The sequence below is a fragment of the Rattus norvegicus genome, chromosome X (assembly GCF_036323735.1).
Source record: "Rattus norvegicus strain BN/NHsdMcwi chromosome X, GRCr8, whole genome shotgun sequence".
Taxonomy (NCBI): domain Eukaryota; kingdom Metazoa; phylum Chordata; class Mammalia; order Rodentia; family Muridae; genus Rattus; species Rattus norvegicus.
The window spans coordinates 109,992,297-110,010,879 of NC_086039.1; the positions used below are offsets into that span (position 1 = coordinate 109,992,297).

At 40.0% G+C, this 18,583-nt stretch overlaps 1 protein-coding gene across 3 annotated transcripts in view; it reads left to right on the forward strand.

Annotated features, from left to right (window-relative positions):
- The window catches only part of Col4a5 (collagen type IV alpha 5 chain), a 203,964-nt gene that overhangs the window by 85,046 nt on the left and 100,335 nt on the right, over positions 1 to 18,583 (forward strand). For all 3 annotated transcript variants that reach the window (XM_006257313.3, XM_063280126.1, NM_001426996.1), the window contains exon 3: positions 17,640 to 17,729. In XM_006257313.3, the coding sequence (XP_006257375.1) occupies positions 17,640 to 17,729 (90 nt within the window). The remainder of the gene's footprint in view (positions 1 to 17,639; positions 17,730 to 18,583) is intronic.

Sequence of the window (18,583 nt, forward strand, 5' to 3'; positions counted from 1 at the left end):
GGTATGCACTCATTGATAAGTGGCTATTAGCCCAAATGCTTGAATTACCCTAGATCCCTAGAACAAACGAAACTCAAGACGGATGATCAAAATGTGAATGCTTCACTCCTTCTTTAAATGAGGAAAAAGAATACCCTTGGCAGGGAAGGGAGAGGCAAAGATTAAAACAGAGACTGAAGGAACACCCATTCAGAGCCTGTCCCACATTTGGCCCATACATATACAGCCACCCAATTGGACTAGATGGATGAAGCAAAGAAGTGCAGACCGACAGGAGCCGGATGTAGATCGCTCCTGAGAGACACAGCCAGAATACAGCAAATACAGAGGCGAATGCCAGCAGCAAACCACTGAACTGAGAATAGGTCCCCTATTGAAGGAATCAGAGAAAGAACTGGAAGAGCTTGAAGGGGCTCGAGACCCCAAAAGTACAACAATGCCAAGCAACCAGAACTTCCAGGGACTAAGCCACTACCTAAAGACTATACATGGACTGACCCTGGACTCTGACCCCATAGGTAGCAATGAATATCCTAGTAAGAGCACCAGTGGAAGGGGAAGCCCTGGGTCCTGCTAAGACTGAACCCCCAGTGAACTAGTCTATGGGGGGAGGGCGGCAATGGGGGGAGGGTTGGGAGGGGAACACCCATAAGGAAGGGGAGGGGGGAGGGGGATGTTTGCCCGGAAACCGGGAAAGGGAATAACACTCGAAATGTATATAAGAAATACTCAAGTTAATAAAAAAATTAAAAAAAGATGTCATTGTTTTCATTTCTTCACTAAGAGCTTAACTTAGCCTTTAACTTGCACATTTTAAGATATTCTAACTGAAAATAATCTACCACTAGGTACCATTATAATACATTTTCTTAAATTTTTCCTATGTCCACAGCCGATTGTGTTTCTGGACAATTTGACATTATCCTCCAAATACTATTCTCAGTGATATATGCCTGCCATACTAGTACTCAGGCAGCAAAAGCAAGAGGTCTGGAAGTTCAAGGACATACTAGGTACACAGCCAGCCAACTTACATGAGACACTCCCTCAACAAAAGAACAATTATTTTTATCATCATTTTCAGGAAACATTTTTATTGTTATTATAAACAGTCCTTATTGAAAGGGGTGCTGTTTTAAAGACTTTTTTAAATTCCAGATCTTGGTACTGTATCTTAGGTAATCCATCAATTAGTCTTTTTGAAGGTGCTGAGCTGGGGTGTGACCAGTGGTGGGATACTTGGCTTTGTATTATATCTGAAAGTGTAGGTTTGATATCTATTGCCACACAATAAAGAAACAAGACTTAACACAAAATAGTTTTCCTTTGTATAATTTATGAAAATCAGAAATATTAGCTTTTCTGGATTTGTATAAAAGCCTTCACTAGAAATTAAGGATGCTCATTTGTAAATTGATGTTTACCTGATATTTGTTCTCTTGGACACTAAGAATACAACGTTGAAGATGTGCCATGATTGTTTCCATGTAGGGGTGAAGAGTAGGCAGTGTCCAGGTTAACATAAATTTCGGAGTGGGAGAGATGAGCTGTGTTCTGTGTATCAAGTTTACACTTAGGAAAATTATAAAACTTCTGTCATGACTTTTCACACATAAAATGAAAATAACAATTTTACTTTGTGTTAAAATCGGGAGTAAGAAATAAGATAAAACAAAACACTGAAGGAGTTCGAACTCTCTGGCAAACCGAAAACACTCAACACAGGTTTGCTAATTTTACAGTCTGAGGTTTAAGCGCCTGTGGAAATGTCTAATAGATTTGCTAATAAGAACTTACCTTTACTATTTCAATTTTCCATGGAAAGAAAGAAGAAGGCAAGAAAAGAATCTAAGTAATACTTATATTTAAAAGATAGCAAAAAGAAGATAATACTATTTCACAAATCTCCTTTTTAAATCAAACATAGGCAAGCAGGATAAGTCAGTGGTTTGTTTGTTTTGAAGTTTGTCCTTCAGCCATAAGCAACTGCTTCATATTCAGTCTATGAATGTTTGAAAATTACCGCACAAATCGATAATGATTTAAAAGGATTATATGAATACCTATGAAGCAAATGTAGGCACACCACTAGTGTTAGCTTTTTTACTATTCATTTTAAGAAATTAGGTAGAAAACCATACTTTTAGTCAATTCTTACACAGGAAAGCTATAATTTTTTTTTATTTTAGTGAACGTTTTACCTCTGAAGGTATCATGATTGTTCTTCTAGAACTTTTTGCTACTATATAGCATCTGCTTTCTGCCTCTAGTTCTATGATAATGAGAGGGATTTTCAGGATATAACATTAAAAGTTAAAACATTTTATTGATAACAATATAATTAAGCTTTTAGCATTCCCTGTTTCCTACAGTTTTTACTTGTACATACATATACATACATATATGTGTGCAGCAAAAGTAATTAAAGAAAAAAGGCAGTCAATTTGAGTGGAAGGTTATGGGGCATTGGAAGTTGGGTACCTAGGAGGGGTAGGGGGGTGGAAAGGGAAGGGGAAAGATTATGTAATATTATTGCCATTGAAATGAATAACAAAAATACATATCAATTTAAAAATATTTTTACATTTATTCTTTAATGTATATCTCTGTGTATCTTTGTGTATGCATACATGTCCATGTTTGTATGTGCATGTGCATGTGTATGTGTATGAGTACTTGTTACAGTCTCTGAGTGCAGAAGTCAATTCTCTCCTCCAACTCTGTGGTTTCTGACAATTGAACTCAGTCAGGCTTTACCTGCCTAGCTACTTCACTGGCCAGTCTTTGGTTTATTCCCACTTATTTCTGTAGCCCAGAGAGTACTTTTGCTTTGAAAATGCACATAGCAGGTGGGGAAGAGAACTGAACACCCAGAAGTGCAGACATCCTGAGACCCCAGGACAGAATGCCACTTCTGCACACCTCTGCCCACATTCCTGGCCCCAGGCGAAACTGCACAGTGCCTCTGGACACAGGCATATAGGAACAGTCAGCCACTGGTACCTGCAGTTCTGGTCTGTGGCCAGGACTGAACTGAACCGACCAAACAGCTCCCTGTACCCAAATCCCATGGGGGGAGAGAGCTGGACCCTCAGAAGTGTGGACACTCCTGAGAAATCAGAGGAGACTAACCTCTGCCCACATTCCAGACATCAGAGGGAATTGCATAGCGCCAACTGTGCCGTCTGGGTGCAAGGACCTAGGAGCAATCAGGGGCAAGAGACTTCTGATTCCGGCCCATGCCAAAAGCTAAAAGATAGTCACCAGGAGCGCCTACACACCTGAAATCTGAGCACCTGTTCAGAAAAGCCTGAAAGAAAACAGGAAAACAGTTCTACAGGAGTGCTGACACAGAGGCCTACAGCAGTGTCAAGTCACTCTCAGAAACAGCAAGACAAGCAAACACCAGAGACAACCCAATGGCTAGAGGCAAGCACAGGAACCTAAGCAACAGAAACCAAGACTACCTGGTATCATCAGAGTTGAGTTCTCCCACCAAAGAAAATACTGGATATCTAATCACACTGGAAAAGCAAGATTTAGATTTAAAACCACATTTTATGATAATGATGGAGGACGTCAAGAAGGACATAAATAACTCCCTTAAAGAATTGCAGGACAAAACAACTAAACAAGTAGAAGCCCTTAAAGAGGAAACACAAAAATCCCTGAAAGAATTACAGGAAAACACAACCAAGCAGGTAAAGGAATTGAACAAAACCATCTAGGATTTAAAAATTGAAATAGAAATAATAAAGAAAGGACAAAGGGAGACAACCCTGGAGAAAGAAAACCTAAGGAAAAGACAAAGAGTCATAGATACAAGCATCACCAACAGAATACAAGAGATAGAAGAGAGAATCTCAGGGGCAGAAGACACCATAGAAAACAATGACCCAATGGCAAAAGAAAATGCAAAATGCAAAAATCTCCAAGCGCAAAATATACAGGAAATCCAGGAAATAATGAGAAGATCAAACCTAAGGATAACAGGTATAGAAGAGAGTGAAGACTCCCAACTCAAAGGGCCAGTAAATATCTTCAACAAAATCATAGAAGAAAACTTCCCTAACCTAAAGAAAGAGATGCCCATAAACATACAAGAAGCCTACAGAACTTAAAATAGATTGGATGAGAAGATAAGTTTCTCAAATCACATAATAGTTAAAACACCAAATGCACAAAACAAAGAAAGAATATTAAAAGCAGTAAAGGAAAAAGGTCAAGCGACATATAAAAGGAGACCTACAAGAATTGCACCAGATTTCTCACCAGAGACTATGAAAGCCAGAAGATCCTGGACAGATGTCATACAGACCCTAAGAGAACACAAATGCTAGCCCAAGTTACTATATCCAGCAAAATTCTCAATTCACATAGATGGAGAAACCAGGATATTTCATGTCTAAACCAAGTTTACATAATATCTTTCTACAAGTCCAGCCCTACAAAGGATAATAGATGGAAACTCCAACACAAGGAGAGAAACTACACTGTACAAAAAGCAAGAATATAATCTCCTTGCAATGAAACTAAAAGAGAGACACACAAATATAATTCCACTTCTAACAACGAAAATAACTGGAAGTGACAATCACTATTCCTTAATATCTCTCAACATCAATGGACTCAATTCCCCAATAAAAAGATATAGACTAACAGACTGGATATGTAAAGAGGACCCAGCATTTTGCAGCATTCAGGAAACACACCGCAGAGACAAAGACAAACACAACCTCAGAGTAAATGGCTGGAAAACAACTTTCCAAGCAAAAGGCAAGAAGAAACAAGCTGGAGTTGCTATTAAAATAGACTTTCAACCAAAAGTCATCAAAAAAGATAAGGAAGGACACATCATATTCCTCAAAGGAAAAATGCACCAAGATGAACTCTCAATTCTAAATATCTATGCTCCAAATGCAAGGACACCTACATTCATAAAGAAACCTTACTAAAGCTCAAAGCAAATACTGCACCTCACACATTAATAGTAGGAGATTTCAACATCACACTCTCATCAATGGACAGACCATGGAAACAGAAATTAAAGAGAGACATAGAGAGACTAACAGAAGTTATGAACGAAATGGACTTAACAGATATTTACAAAACATTCCATCCTAAAACAAAAGGATATACGTTCTTCTCAGCACCTCATGGAACCTTTTCCAAAATTGACCATATAATCGGTCACAAAACAGGCCTTAACAGATACAGGAAGATAGAAATAATCCCATACATCCTATCAGAACACCACGGAATAAGGCTGGTCTTCAATAGCAACAATAACGACAGATAGCCCACATATACATGGTAGTTGAATAACACTCTACACAATGACAACTTCGCCAAGGGAGAAATAAAGAAAGAAATTAAAGACTTCTTAGAATTTAATGAAAATGAAGATACAATATACCCAAACTCATGGGACACAATGAAAGCAGTACTAAGAGGAAAACTCATAGCTCTGAATGACCGGAAAAAGAAACAAGAGAGAGCATATGTCAGCAGCTTGACAACACACCTAAAAGCTCTAGAACAAAAAGAAGCAAATACACCCAGGAGGAGTAGAAGGCAGGAAATAATCAAACCCAGGGCTGAAATCAACCAAGGACAAACAATAAGAACTATACAAAGAATCAGCAAAACCAGGAGCTGGTTCTTTGAGAAAATCAACAAGACAGATAAACCCTTAGCCAGACCAACCAAGGGTCACAGAGAGTGTATTCAAATGAACAAAATCAGAAATAAAAAGGGAGACATAACAACAGAATCTGAGAAAATGAAAAACAAAACAAAACATCAGATCCTACTACAAAAGCCTATATTCAACAAAACTGGAAAATCTGGAGGAAATGGACAATTTTCTAGACAGATACCAGGTACCAAAGTTAAATCAGGAACAAATAAAACATCTAAACAACCCCTTAACTCCTAAAGAAATCAAAGCAATTATTAAAAGTCTCCCAACCAAAAAGATCCCAGAACCAGATGGGTTTAGTGCAGAATTCTATCAGACCTTCATAGAAGACCTTATATCAGTACAGTCCAAAGCAATTCCACAAAATAGAAATAGAGGAAGCACTACCAAATTCCTTCTATGCAGCCACAAATGCTCTTATACCTAAACCACACAAAGACCCAACAAAGAAAGAGAACTTCAGACCAATTTCCCTTATGAATATTGACACAAACATACTGAATAAAATGCTTGCAAACCAAATCCAAAACCACATCAAAACGATCATCTAACATGATCAAGTAGGCTTCATCTCAGAGATGCAGGCATGGCTTAATATACAGAAATTCATCAACATAATCCACTATATAAACAAACTCAAAGATAAGAACCACATGATCATTCCATTAGATGTTGAGAAAGCATTTGACAAAATTCAACACCCCTTCATGATAATAGTCCTGGAAATGTCAGGAATTTAAGGACCATATCTAAACATAGTAAAAGCAATATACAGCAAACCAGTAGCTAACATCAAAATAGATGGAGAGAAACTTGAAGCAATCCCAGTAAAATCAGGGACTAGACAAAGCTGACCTTTCTCTCCCTACTTATTCAATATAGTTCTTGAAGTTCTAGCCAAAGCAATCAGACAACAAAAGGAGGTCAAAGGGATACAGATTGGAAGGGAAGAAGTCAAAATATGACTATTTGCAGATGATATGATAGTATATTTAAGTGATCCCAAAAGTTCCACCAGAGGACTACTAAGCCTGATAAACAACTTCAGCCAAGTGGCTGGTTATAAAATTAACTCAAATAAATCAGTAGCCTTCCTCTACTCAAAAGATAAACAGGCTGAGAAAGAAATTAGGGAAATGACACCTTTAACAATAGTCTCAAATAATATAAAATACCTTGGTGTGACTTTAACCAAGCAAGTGAAAGAACTGTATGACAAGAACTTCAAGTCTCTGAAGAAAGAAATTGAAGAAGATCTCAGAAGATGGAAAGATCTCCCATGCTCATGGATTGGCAGGATTAATATAGTAAAAATGGCCATATTGCCAAAAGCAATCTACAGATTCAATGCAATCCCCATTAAAATTCCTACTCAATTCTTTATAGAGATAATAAGAGCAATTTGCAAATTCATTTGGAATAACAAAAAACCCAGGATAGTGAAAACTATCCTCAACAATAAAAAAAAAACTTCTAGGGGAATCAACATCCTTGACCTCAAGCAGTATTACAGAGCAATAGTTATAAATATTGTATGGTATTGTTATAGAGACAGGCAGATAGATCAGTGGAACAGAACTGAAGACCCAGAAATGAACCCACACACCTATGATCACTTGACTTTTGACAAAGGAGCCAAAACCATCCAATGGAAGAAAGATAGCATTTTCAACAAATGGTGCTGGTTCAACTTGAGGTCAGCATGTAGAAGAATGCTAATCGATCCATTCTTATCACCCTGTACAAACTTAAGTCCAAGTGGATCAAGGACCTCCACATCAAACCATATACACTCAAACTAATAGAAAAAAGTGGAGAAGAGTCTCAAACACATGGGCACTGGGGACAATTTCCTGAACAAAACACCAATGGCTTAAGCTCTAAGATTAAGAATTGACCAATGGGACCTCATAAAACTGCAAAGCTTCTGTAAGGCAAAGGACATTGTGGTTAGGACAAAACGGCAACCAAAAGATTGGGAAAAGAACTTTACCAATCCTACAACAGATAGAGGCCTTATATCCAAAATATACAAAGAACTCAAGAAGTTAGAGTGCAGAGAGTCAAATATCCCCATTAAAAATGGGGTACAGAGCTAAACAAAACATTCTCAGCTGACAAATATTGAGTAGCCAAAAAGCACCTAAAGAAATGTTCAACACCCTTAGTCATCAGGGAAATGCAAATCAAAACAACCCTGAGATTCCACCTCACACCAGTCAGAATGGCTAAGATCAAAAGCTCAGTTGACAGCAAATGCTGGCGAGGATGTGGAGAAAGAGGAACACTCCTCCATTGTTGGTGGGATTGCAGACTGGTACAACCATTCTGGAAATCAGTCTGGAGGTTCCTCAGAAAATTGGACATTAAACTACCTGAGGACCCAGCTATACCTCTTTGGGCATATACCCAAAAGATGCCCCAAGATATAACAAAGACACATGTTCCACTATGTTCATAGCAGCATTATTTATAATAGCCAGAAGCTGGAAAGAACCCAGATGCCCTTCAACAGAGGAATGGATACAGAAAATATGGAACATCTACACAATGGAATATTACTCAGCTATCAAAAACAATGATTTTATGAAATTCATAGGCAAATGGATGGAACTGGAAAATATCATCCTGAGTGAGGTAACCAATCACAGAAAAACACACATTGTATGCCCTCTTTGATAAGTGGATATTAGTCCAAATGCTCAAATTACCCTAAATGCATAGAACACATGAAACTCAAGAAGGATGACCAAAATGCGAATGCTTCACTCCTTCTTTAAAAGGGGAACAAGAATACACTTGGCAGGGAATAGGTAGGCAAAGTTTAGAACAGAGGCCAAAAGAACACCCATTCAGAGCCTGCCCCACATATGGCCCATACATATACAGCCACCAAACTAGATAAGATGGATGAAGCAAAGAAGTGTAGGCCGACAGGAACCGGATGTAGATCTCTCCTGAGAGACACAACCAGAATACAGCAAATACAGAGGCGAATGCCAGCAGCAAACCACTGAACTGAGAATAGGACCCCCGTTGAAGGAATCAGAGAAAGAACTCGAAGAGCTTGAAGGGGCTCGAGACCCCATATGTACAACAATGCCAACCAACCAGAGCTTCCAGGGACTAAGCCACTACCTAAAGACTATACATGGACTGACCCTGGACTCTAACCTCATAGGTAGCAATGAATAGACTAGTAAGAGCACCAGTGGAAGGGGAAGCCCTTGGTCCTGCCAAGACTGAACCCCCATTGAACATGATTGTTGGGGGAAGGGCAGTAATGGGGGGAGGATGGGGAGGGGAACACCCATAGAGAAGGGAAGGGGGATGGGTTATGGGGATGTTGGCCCGGAAACCGGGAAGGGGAATAACAATTGAAATGTAAATATGAAATACTCAAGTTAATAAAGATGAAAAAAAAGTCAGGTGACTGCAGATGCTGGTGAGGATGTGGAGAAATAGGAACACTCCTCCATTTTTGGTGGATTGCAAACTGGTACAACCATTCTGAAAATCAGTCTATAGGTTCTTCAGAAAATTGGACATTGCACTACCTGAGTACCCAGCTCTACCTCTCCTGGGCATATACCCAAAAGATGCTCCAACATACAACAAAGACACATGCTCCACTATGTTCATAAGCAGCCTTATTTATAATAGCCAGAAGCTGGAAAGAATCTAGATTCTCTTCAACAGAGGAATGGATTAAAAAAAATGTTACATCTACACAATGGAATACTACTCAGCTGTCCAAAACAATGACTTCATGAAATTCATAGGCAAATGGAATGAACTAGAAAATACCATCCTGAGTGAGGCAACCCACAGAAAAACACACATGGTATGCACTCATTGATCAGTGAATATTAGCCCAAATGCTCGAATTACCCAAGATGGAATCCACAGACCACTGGAAGCTCATGAGGAAGGATGGCCAAATTTCAGATGCTCCCACTCCTTCTTAAAGGAGGAAAATATCCATAGGAAGGGATAGGGTGGCAAAGTTTAGAACAGAGGCTGAAGGAACACCCATTCAGAGCCTGCCCCACATGTGGCCCATACATATACAGCCACCAAAATTAGATAAGATGGATGAAGCTAGAAAATGCATGCTGAAAGGGACTGAATATTGATCTCTCCTGAGAGACACATCCAGGGCATGTCCAATACAGAGTTCAATGCTAGCAGCAAACCACTGAACTGAGAGCAGGATTCCCTTTGTGGAAATTAGAGGATGGATTGAAAGAGCTGAAGGGGCTTGTAACCCCATATGAACAACAATGCCCACCAACCAGAGCTACCAGGGACTAAGCCACTACCCAAAGACTATACATGGACAGACCCAAGGCTCCATCCTCATATGTAGCAGAGAATAGCCTAGTAAGAGCACCAGTGGAAGGGGAAGCCCTGGGTCCTGCCAAGTTGGATCCCCAGTGCAAGGGAATGTGGGGGGGGGTAGTAAGGGGGGTAGATTGGGGGAATACCCGTATGTGGGAGGGGGAGGGGACGGATGCCTTATGGACAGGAAATAACATTTGAAATATAAATAAAGAAATATGGAAAGAAACAGACTGGATAAACAGTTCTCTGCACCCAAATCCCGTGGGAGGGAGAGCTAAACCTTCAGAGAGGCAGACAAGCCTGGGAAACCAGAAGAGACTGCTCCCTGCACACACATCTCGGACGCCAGAGGAAAAAGCCAAAGACCATCTGGAACCCTGGTGCACTGAAACTCCCGGAAGGGGCGGCACAGGTCTCCCTGGTTGCTGCCGCTGCAGAGAGCCCCTGGGCAGCACCCCACGAGCGAACCTGAGCCTCGGGACCACAGGTAAGACCAAATTTTCTGCTGCAAGAAAGCTGCCTGGTGAGCTTGGGACACGGAAGCAGAATTTCTCTAGGAGGCAAGGTCTGTGTTTACCGGAAGTCCCACACCCGCGGATCCCGGCCCGCAGCAGCTCTCTGCTCCCAGACCCGGTGAGAGAGAGACCCAACCGCCTGGTCAGGTGGGCACTCCTGAGGCTGCAGAGCGGAAGAGACCACCAACACTGCTCACCCCTGCCCACATCCCTGGCCCAAGAGGAAACTGTATAAGGCCTCTGGGCTCCCGTGGGGGAGGGCCCAGGAGCGGCAGGACTTCTGCGCCTGAGACACCGCCGGAACCTGAAAGAAACAGACCGGATAAACAGTTCTCTGCACCCAAATCCCGTGGGAGGGAGAGCTAAACCTTCAGAGAGGCAGACAAGCCTGGGAAACCAGAAGAGACTGCTCCCTGCACACACATCTCGGACGCCAGAGGAAAAAGCCAAAGACCATCTGGAACCCTGGTGCACTGAAGCTCCCGGAAGGGGTGGCACAGGTCTTCCTGGTTGCTGCCGCTGCAGAGAGCCCCTGGGCAGCACCCCACGGGCGAACCTGAGCCTCGGGACCACAGGTAAGACCAAATTTTCTGCTGCAAGAAAGCTGCCTGGTGAACTCAAGACACAGGCCCACAAGAACAGCTGAAGACCTGTAGAGAGGAAAAACTACACGCCGGAAAGCAGAACACACTGTCCCCATAACTGACTGAAAGAGAGGAAAACAGGTCTACAGCACTCCTGACACACAGGCTTATAGGTCAGTCTAGCCACTGTCAGAAATAGCAGAACAAAGTAACACTAGAGATAATCTGATGGCGAGAGGCAAGCGCAGGAACCCAAGCAACAGAAACCAAGACTGCATGCCATCATCGGAGCCCAATTCTCCCGCCAAAACAAACATGGAATATCCAAACACACCAGAAAAGCAAGATCTAGTTTCAAAATCATATTTGATCATGATGCTGGAGGACTTCAAGAAAGACATGAACACACTTAGGGAAACACAGGAAATCATTAATAAACAAGTAGAGGCCTACAGAGAGGAATGGCAAAAATCCCTGAAAGAATTCCAGGAAAACACAAACAAACAGATGAAGGAATTAAAAATGGAAATAGAAGCAATCAAGAAAGAACACATGGAAACAACCCTGGATATAGAAAACCAAAAGAAGAGACAAGGAGCTGTAGATACAAGCTTCACCAACAGAATACAAGAGATGGAAGAGAGAATCTCAGGAGCAGAAGATTCCATAGAAATCATTGACTCAACTGTCAAAGATAATGTAAAGCGGAAAAAGCTACTGGTCCAAAACATACAGGAAATCCAGGACTCAATGAGAAGATCAAACCTAAGGATAATAGGTATAGAAGAGAGTGAAGACTCCCAGCTCAAAGGACCAGTAAATATCTTCAACAAAATCATAGAAGAAAACTTCCCTAACCTAAAAAAAGAGATACCCATAGGCATACAAGAAGCCTACAGAACTCCAAATAGATTGGACCAGAAAAGAAACACCTCCCGTCACATAATTGTCAAAACACCAAACGCACAAAATAAAGAAAGAATATTAAAGGCAGTAAGAGAAAAAGGTCAAGTAACATATAAAGGGAGACCTATCAGAATCACACCAGACTTCTCGCCAGAAACTATGAAGGCCAGAAGATCCTGGACTGATGTCATACAGACCCTAAGAGAACACAAATGCCAGCCCAGGTTACTGTATCCAGCAAAACTCTCAATTAACATTGATGGAGAAACCAAGATATTCCATGACAAAACCAAATTTACACAATATCTTTCTACAAATCCAGCACTACAAAGGATAATAAATGGTAAAGCCCAACATAAGGAGGCAAGCTATACCCTAGAAGAAGCAAGAAACTAATCGTCTTGGCAACAAAACAAAGAGAATGAAAGCACACAAACATAACCTCACATCCAAATATGAATATAAAGGGAAACAATAATCACTATTCCCTAATATCTCTCAATATCAATGGCCTCAACTCCCCAATAAAAAGACATAGATTAACAAACTGGATACGCAACGAGGACCCTGCATTCTGCTGCCTACAGGAAACACACCTCAGAGACAAAGACAGACACTACCTCAGAGTGAAAGGGTGGAAAACAATTTTCCAAGCAAATGGTCAGAAGAAGCAAGCTGGAGTAGCCATTCTAATATCAAATAAAATCAATTTCCAACTAAAAGTCATCAAAAAAGATAAGGAAGGACACTTCATATTCATCAAAGGAAAAATCCACCAAGATGAACTCTCAATCCTAAATATCTATGCCCCAAATACAAGGGCACCTACATACGTAAAAGAAACCTTACTAAAGCTCAAAACACACATTGCACCTCACACAATAATAGTGGGAGATTTCAACACCCCACTCTCATCAATGGACAGATCATGGAAACAGAAATTAAACAGTGATGTCGACAGACTAAGAGAAGTCATGAGCCAAATGGACTTAACGGATATTTATAGAACATTCTATCCTAAAGCAAAAGGATATACCTTCTTCTCAGCTCCTCATGGTACTTTCTCCAAAATTGACCATATAATTGGTCAAAAAACGGGCCTCAACAGGTACAGAAAGATAGAAATAATCCCATGCGTGCTATCGGACCACCACGGCCTAAAACTGGTCTTCAATAACAATAAGGGAAGAATGCCCACATATACGTGGAAATTGAACAATGCTCTACTCAATGATAACCTGGTCAAGGAACAAATAAAGAAAGAAATTAAAAACTTTTTAGAATTTAATGAAAATGAAGATACAACATACTCAAACTTATGGGACACAATGAAAGCTGTGCTAAGAGGAAAACTCATAGCGCTGAGTGCCTGCAGAAAGAAACAGGAAAGAGCATATGTCAGCAGCTTGACAGCACACCTAAAAGCTCTAGAACAAAAAGAAGCAAATACACCCAGGAGGAGTAGAAGGCAGGAAATAATCAAACTCAGAGCTGAAATCAACCAAGTAGAAACAAAAAGGACCATAGAAAGAATCAACAGGACCAAAAGTTGGTTCTTTGAGAAAATCAACAAGATAGATAAACCCTTAGCCAGACTAACGAGAGGACACAGAGAGTGCGTCCAAATTAACAAAATCAGAAATGAAAAGGGAGACATAACTACAGATTCAGAGGAAATTCAAAAAATCATCAGATCTTACTATAAAAACCTATATTCAACAAAATTTGAAAATCTTCAGGAAATGGACTATTTCCTAGACAGATACCAGGTATCAAAGTTAAATCAGGAACAGATAAACCAGTTAAACAACCCCATAACTCCTAAGGAAATAGAAGCAGTCATTAAAGGTCTCCCAACCAAAAAGAGCCCAGGTCCAGATGGGTTTAGTGCAGAATTCTATCAAACCTTCATAGAAGACCTCATACCAATATTATCCAAACTATTCCACAAAATTGAAACAGATGGAGCCCTACCGAATTCCTTCTACGAATCTACAATTACTCTTATACCTAAACCACACAAAGACACAACAAAGAAAGAGAACTTCAGACCAATTTCCCTTATGAATATCGACGCAAAAATACTCAATAAAATTCTGGCAAACCGAATTCAAGAGCACATCAAAACAATCATCCACCATGATCAAGTAGGCTTCATCCCAGGCATGCAGGGATGGTTTAATATACGGAAAACCATCAACGTGATCCATTATATAAACAAACTGAAAGAACAGAACCACATGATCATTTCATTAGATGCTGAGAAAGCATTTGACAAAATTCAACACCCCTTCATGATAAAAGTCCTGGAAAGAATAGGAATTCAAGGCCCATACCTAAACATAGTAAAAGCCATATACAGCAAACCAGTTGCTAACATTAAACTAAATGGAGAGAAACTTGAAGCAATCCCACTAAAATCAGGGACTAGACAAGGCTGCCCACTCTCTCCCTACTTATTCAATATAGTTCTTGAAGTTCTAGCCAGAGCAATCAGACAACAAAAGGAGATCAAAGGGATACAGATCGGAAAAGAAGAGGTCAAAATATCACTATTTGCAGATGATATGATAGTATATTTAAGTGATCCCAAAAGTTCTACCAGAGAACTACTAAAGCTGATAAACAACTTCAGCAAAGTGGCTGGGTATAAAATTAACTCAAATAAATCAGTTGCCTTCCTCTATACAAAAGAGAAACAAGCCGAGAAAGAAATTAGGGAAACGACACCCTTCATAATAGACCCAAATAATATAAAGTACCTCGGTGTGACTTTAACCAAGCAAGTAAAAGATCTGTACAATAAGAACTTCAAGACACTGAAGAAAGAAATTGAAGAAGACCTCAGAAGATGGAAAGATCTCCCATGCTCATGGATTGGCAGGATTAATATAGTAAAAATGGCCATTTTACCAAAAGCAATCTACAGATTCAATGCAATCCCCATCAAAATACCAATCCAATTCTTCAAAGAGTTAGACAGAACAATTTGCAAATTCATCTGGAATAACAAAAAACCCAGGATAGCTAAAGCTATCCTCAACAATAAAAGGACTTCAGGGGGAATCACTATCCCTGAACTCAAGCAGTATTACAGAGCAATAGTGATAAAAACTGCATGGTATTGGTACAGAGACAGACAGATAGACCAATGGAATAGAATTGAAGACCCAGAAATGAACCCACACACCTATGGTCACTTGATTTTTGACAAAGGAGCCAAAACCATCCAATGGAAAAAAGATAGCATTTTCAGCAAATGGTGCTGGTTCAACTGGAGGGCAACATGTAGAAGAATGCAGATCGATCCATGCTTATCACCCTGTACAAAGCTTAAGTCGAAGTGGATCAAGGACCTCCACATCAAACCAGACACACTCAAACTAATAGAAGAAAAACTAGGGAAGCATCTGGAACACATGGGCACTGGAAAAAATTTCCTGAACAAAACACCAATGGCTTATGCTCTAAGATCAAGAATTGACAAATGGGATCTCATAAAACTGCAAAGCTTCTGTAAGGCAAAGGACACTGTGGTTAGGACAAAACGGCAACCAACAGATTGGGAAAAGATCTTTACCAACCCTACAACAGATAGAGGCCTTATATCCAAAATATACAAAGAACTCAAGAAGTTAGACCGCAGGGAAACAAATAACCCTATTAAAAAATGGGGTTCAGAGCTAAACAAAGAATTCACAGCTGAGGAATGCCGAATGGCTGAGAAACACCTAAAGAAATGTTCAACATCTTTAGTCATAAGGGAAATGCAAATCAAAACAACCCTGAGATTTCACCTCACACCAGTGCGATTGGCTAAGATCAAAAACTCAGGTGACAGCAGATGCTGGCGAGGTTGTGGAGAAAGAGGAACACTCCTCCATTGTTGGTGGGATTGCAGACTGGTAAAACCATTCTGGAAATCAGTCTGGAGGTTCCTCAGAAAATTGGACATTGAACTGCCTGAGGATCCAGCTATACCTCTCTTGGGCATATACCCAAAAGATGCCTCAACATATAAAAGAGACACGTGCTCCACTATGTTCATCGCAGCCTTATTTATAATAGCCAGAAAATGGAAAGAACCCAGATGCCCTTCAACAGAGGAATGGATACAGAAAATGTGGTACATCTTCACAATGGAATACTACTCAGCTATCAAAAACAACGAGTTTATGAAATTCGTAGGCAAATGGTTGGAACTGGAAAATATCATCCTGAGTGAACTAACCCAATCACAGAAAGACATACATGGTATGCACTCATTGATAAGTGGCTATTAGCCCAAATGCTTGAATTACCCTAGATCCCTAGAACAAACGAAACTCAAGACGGATGATCAAAATGTGAATGCTTCACTCCTTCTTTAAATGAGGAAAAAGAATACCCTTGGCAGGGAAGGGAGAGGCAAAGATTAAAACAGAGACTGAAGGAACACCCATTCAGAGCCTGTCCCACATTTGGCCCATACATATACAGCCACCCAATTGGACTAGATGGATGAAGCAAAGAAGTGCAGACTGACAGGAGCCGGATGTAGATCGCTCCTGAGAGACACAGCCAGAATACAGCAAATACAGAGGCGAATGCCAGCAGCAAACCACTGAACTGAGAATAGGTCCCCTATTGAAGGAATCAGAGAAAGAACTGGAAGAGCTTGAAGGGGCTCGAGACCCCAAAAGTACAACAATGCCAAGCAACCAGAGCTTCCAGGGACTAAGCCACTACCTAAAGACTATACATGGACTGACCCTGGACTCTGACCCCATAGGTAGCAATGAATATCCTAGTAAGAGCACCAGTGGAAGGGGAAGCCCTGGGTCCTGCTAAGACTGAACCCCCAGTGAACTAGTCTATGGGGGGAGGGCGGCAATGGTGGGAGGGTTGGGAGGGGAACACCCATAAGGAAGGGGAGGGGGGAGGGGGATGTTTGCCCGGAAACCGGGAAAGGGAATAACACTTGAAATGTATATAAGAAATACTCAAGTTAATAAAAAAAAAAAAAAAAAAAAAAAAAAAAGAAATATATCTAATTAAAAAAAGAAAGAAAATACACATAGCATACTCTGCACGTTTAACATATACTCTGAATGTCAGCTGAAATCTCAACATGTCACTATTTTGTATTTTGGGAGATATACTGGAACTACATTGGTTTTTCTTTTTACTTTTTCTTCCGTGTGGAACTTGTAGTCAGAGTTTTAATCCTAGTTCTGCTAATAACAGACCATTCAATAATTTGAGATAATAAAGCTCATAAAATTGTCAAATTCCTATTTTTCCTACTTGCTTTCTTTATAATTGAGCGAGGTTAAAGCAGTAGTTATTATATTCTAACTTTATTTAGACTATCTAACTCTGCAAGTAGCAGAATAGTTGTATTTACTACATATAATATATACCTGGGATGATTTGTATTCTTCTTCTCACATTTTACAGACTTGTTCTTGTTAGTAGATTCTGTGGACAAAGAATATCACTATTTTACATTACTTTCATCTGACAGTTGTTTGATCTTTCTGAAACACAACTATGTCTGTGCTTAAAAGTTCACAAACGACCTTCCTTTACATTCTCGTTTAATTACAGGGAGAACGGGGCTTTCCAGGCTTAGAAGGCCATCCAGGTTTACCAGGATTTCCAGGTCCAGAAGGGCCTCCAGGACCTCGGGGACAAAAGGTATTTGTTTCAGTAGCCAATCAACAATAGCAGAGGATTAAACCACCCTAAATTTGAGAGAAGGTATCAAATCAACTAAAAGCTAACTAAATTGTAATGAGAAAATACTGCTTAAATCAAACAACAGAGTGGAAGGAAGTCTTATTAATTTATTAATTTATTAACTCTATTAATTTATCTCAGAATTTATTTTTTAAATATCTTTTCATTGAAATAGATCAATGCATCCCTTCTCTTCTGTCTTTTCCACCTCAAGCTCCTACAAGCTGCCCTCCCTTGAACCCCTCTCTTACTCCCAGACTCTAAAGTTGATATAAAGTATAGATAGATAGATAGATAGATAGATAGATAGATAGATAGATAGATAGAGCGAGCTCTAATCAAGATCAAGGGGCTCATGACTGGGAGAGGTTCTCCTTATCTATAGTCCTTTGTCTAGGAGTAGAACCTCATAAAATTGTCCCATTTCTACATTAACTGTGCATTGATACTGTTGTTGTTCCAGTCCTGAGTGTATGGAGCAGACCTCTTCTGCAGTCATAGATGCAGAAATGTGATACAAAGCTGGGATCCCCCACATACACTGATCTCTGGTTTTTGTCCAGTTGTGTATGGTTTCGTTGTTGTTGCTGTTGTTATGATGTTCTTCATTTGCCATAATGAGAGTTTTTTTGATGAATAATGGTAGCTATACTTATTCAGAAAAAGTGTCTCTTTACCTTAGTGTTACTGTTGTTAAATTTGAACATTATTGTCATATTTAGGTATTTTTCAGGAAGTTGTTTGTTATATATGATTTTTTTGGAATTCTTTTTTAACCTTAAACTTTTACTGGGGAGATGCAAATAAACATC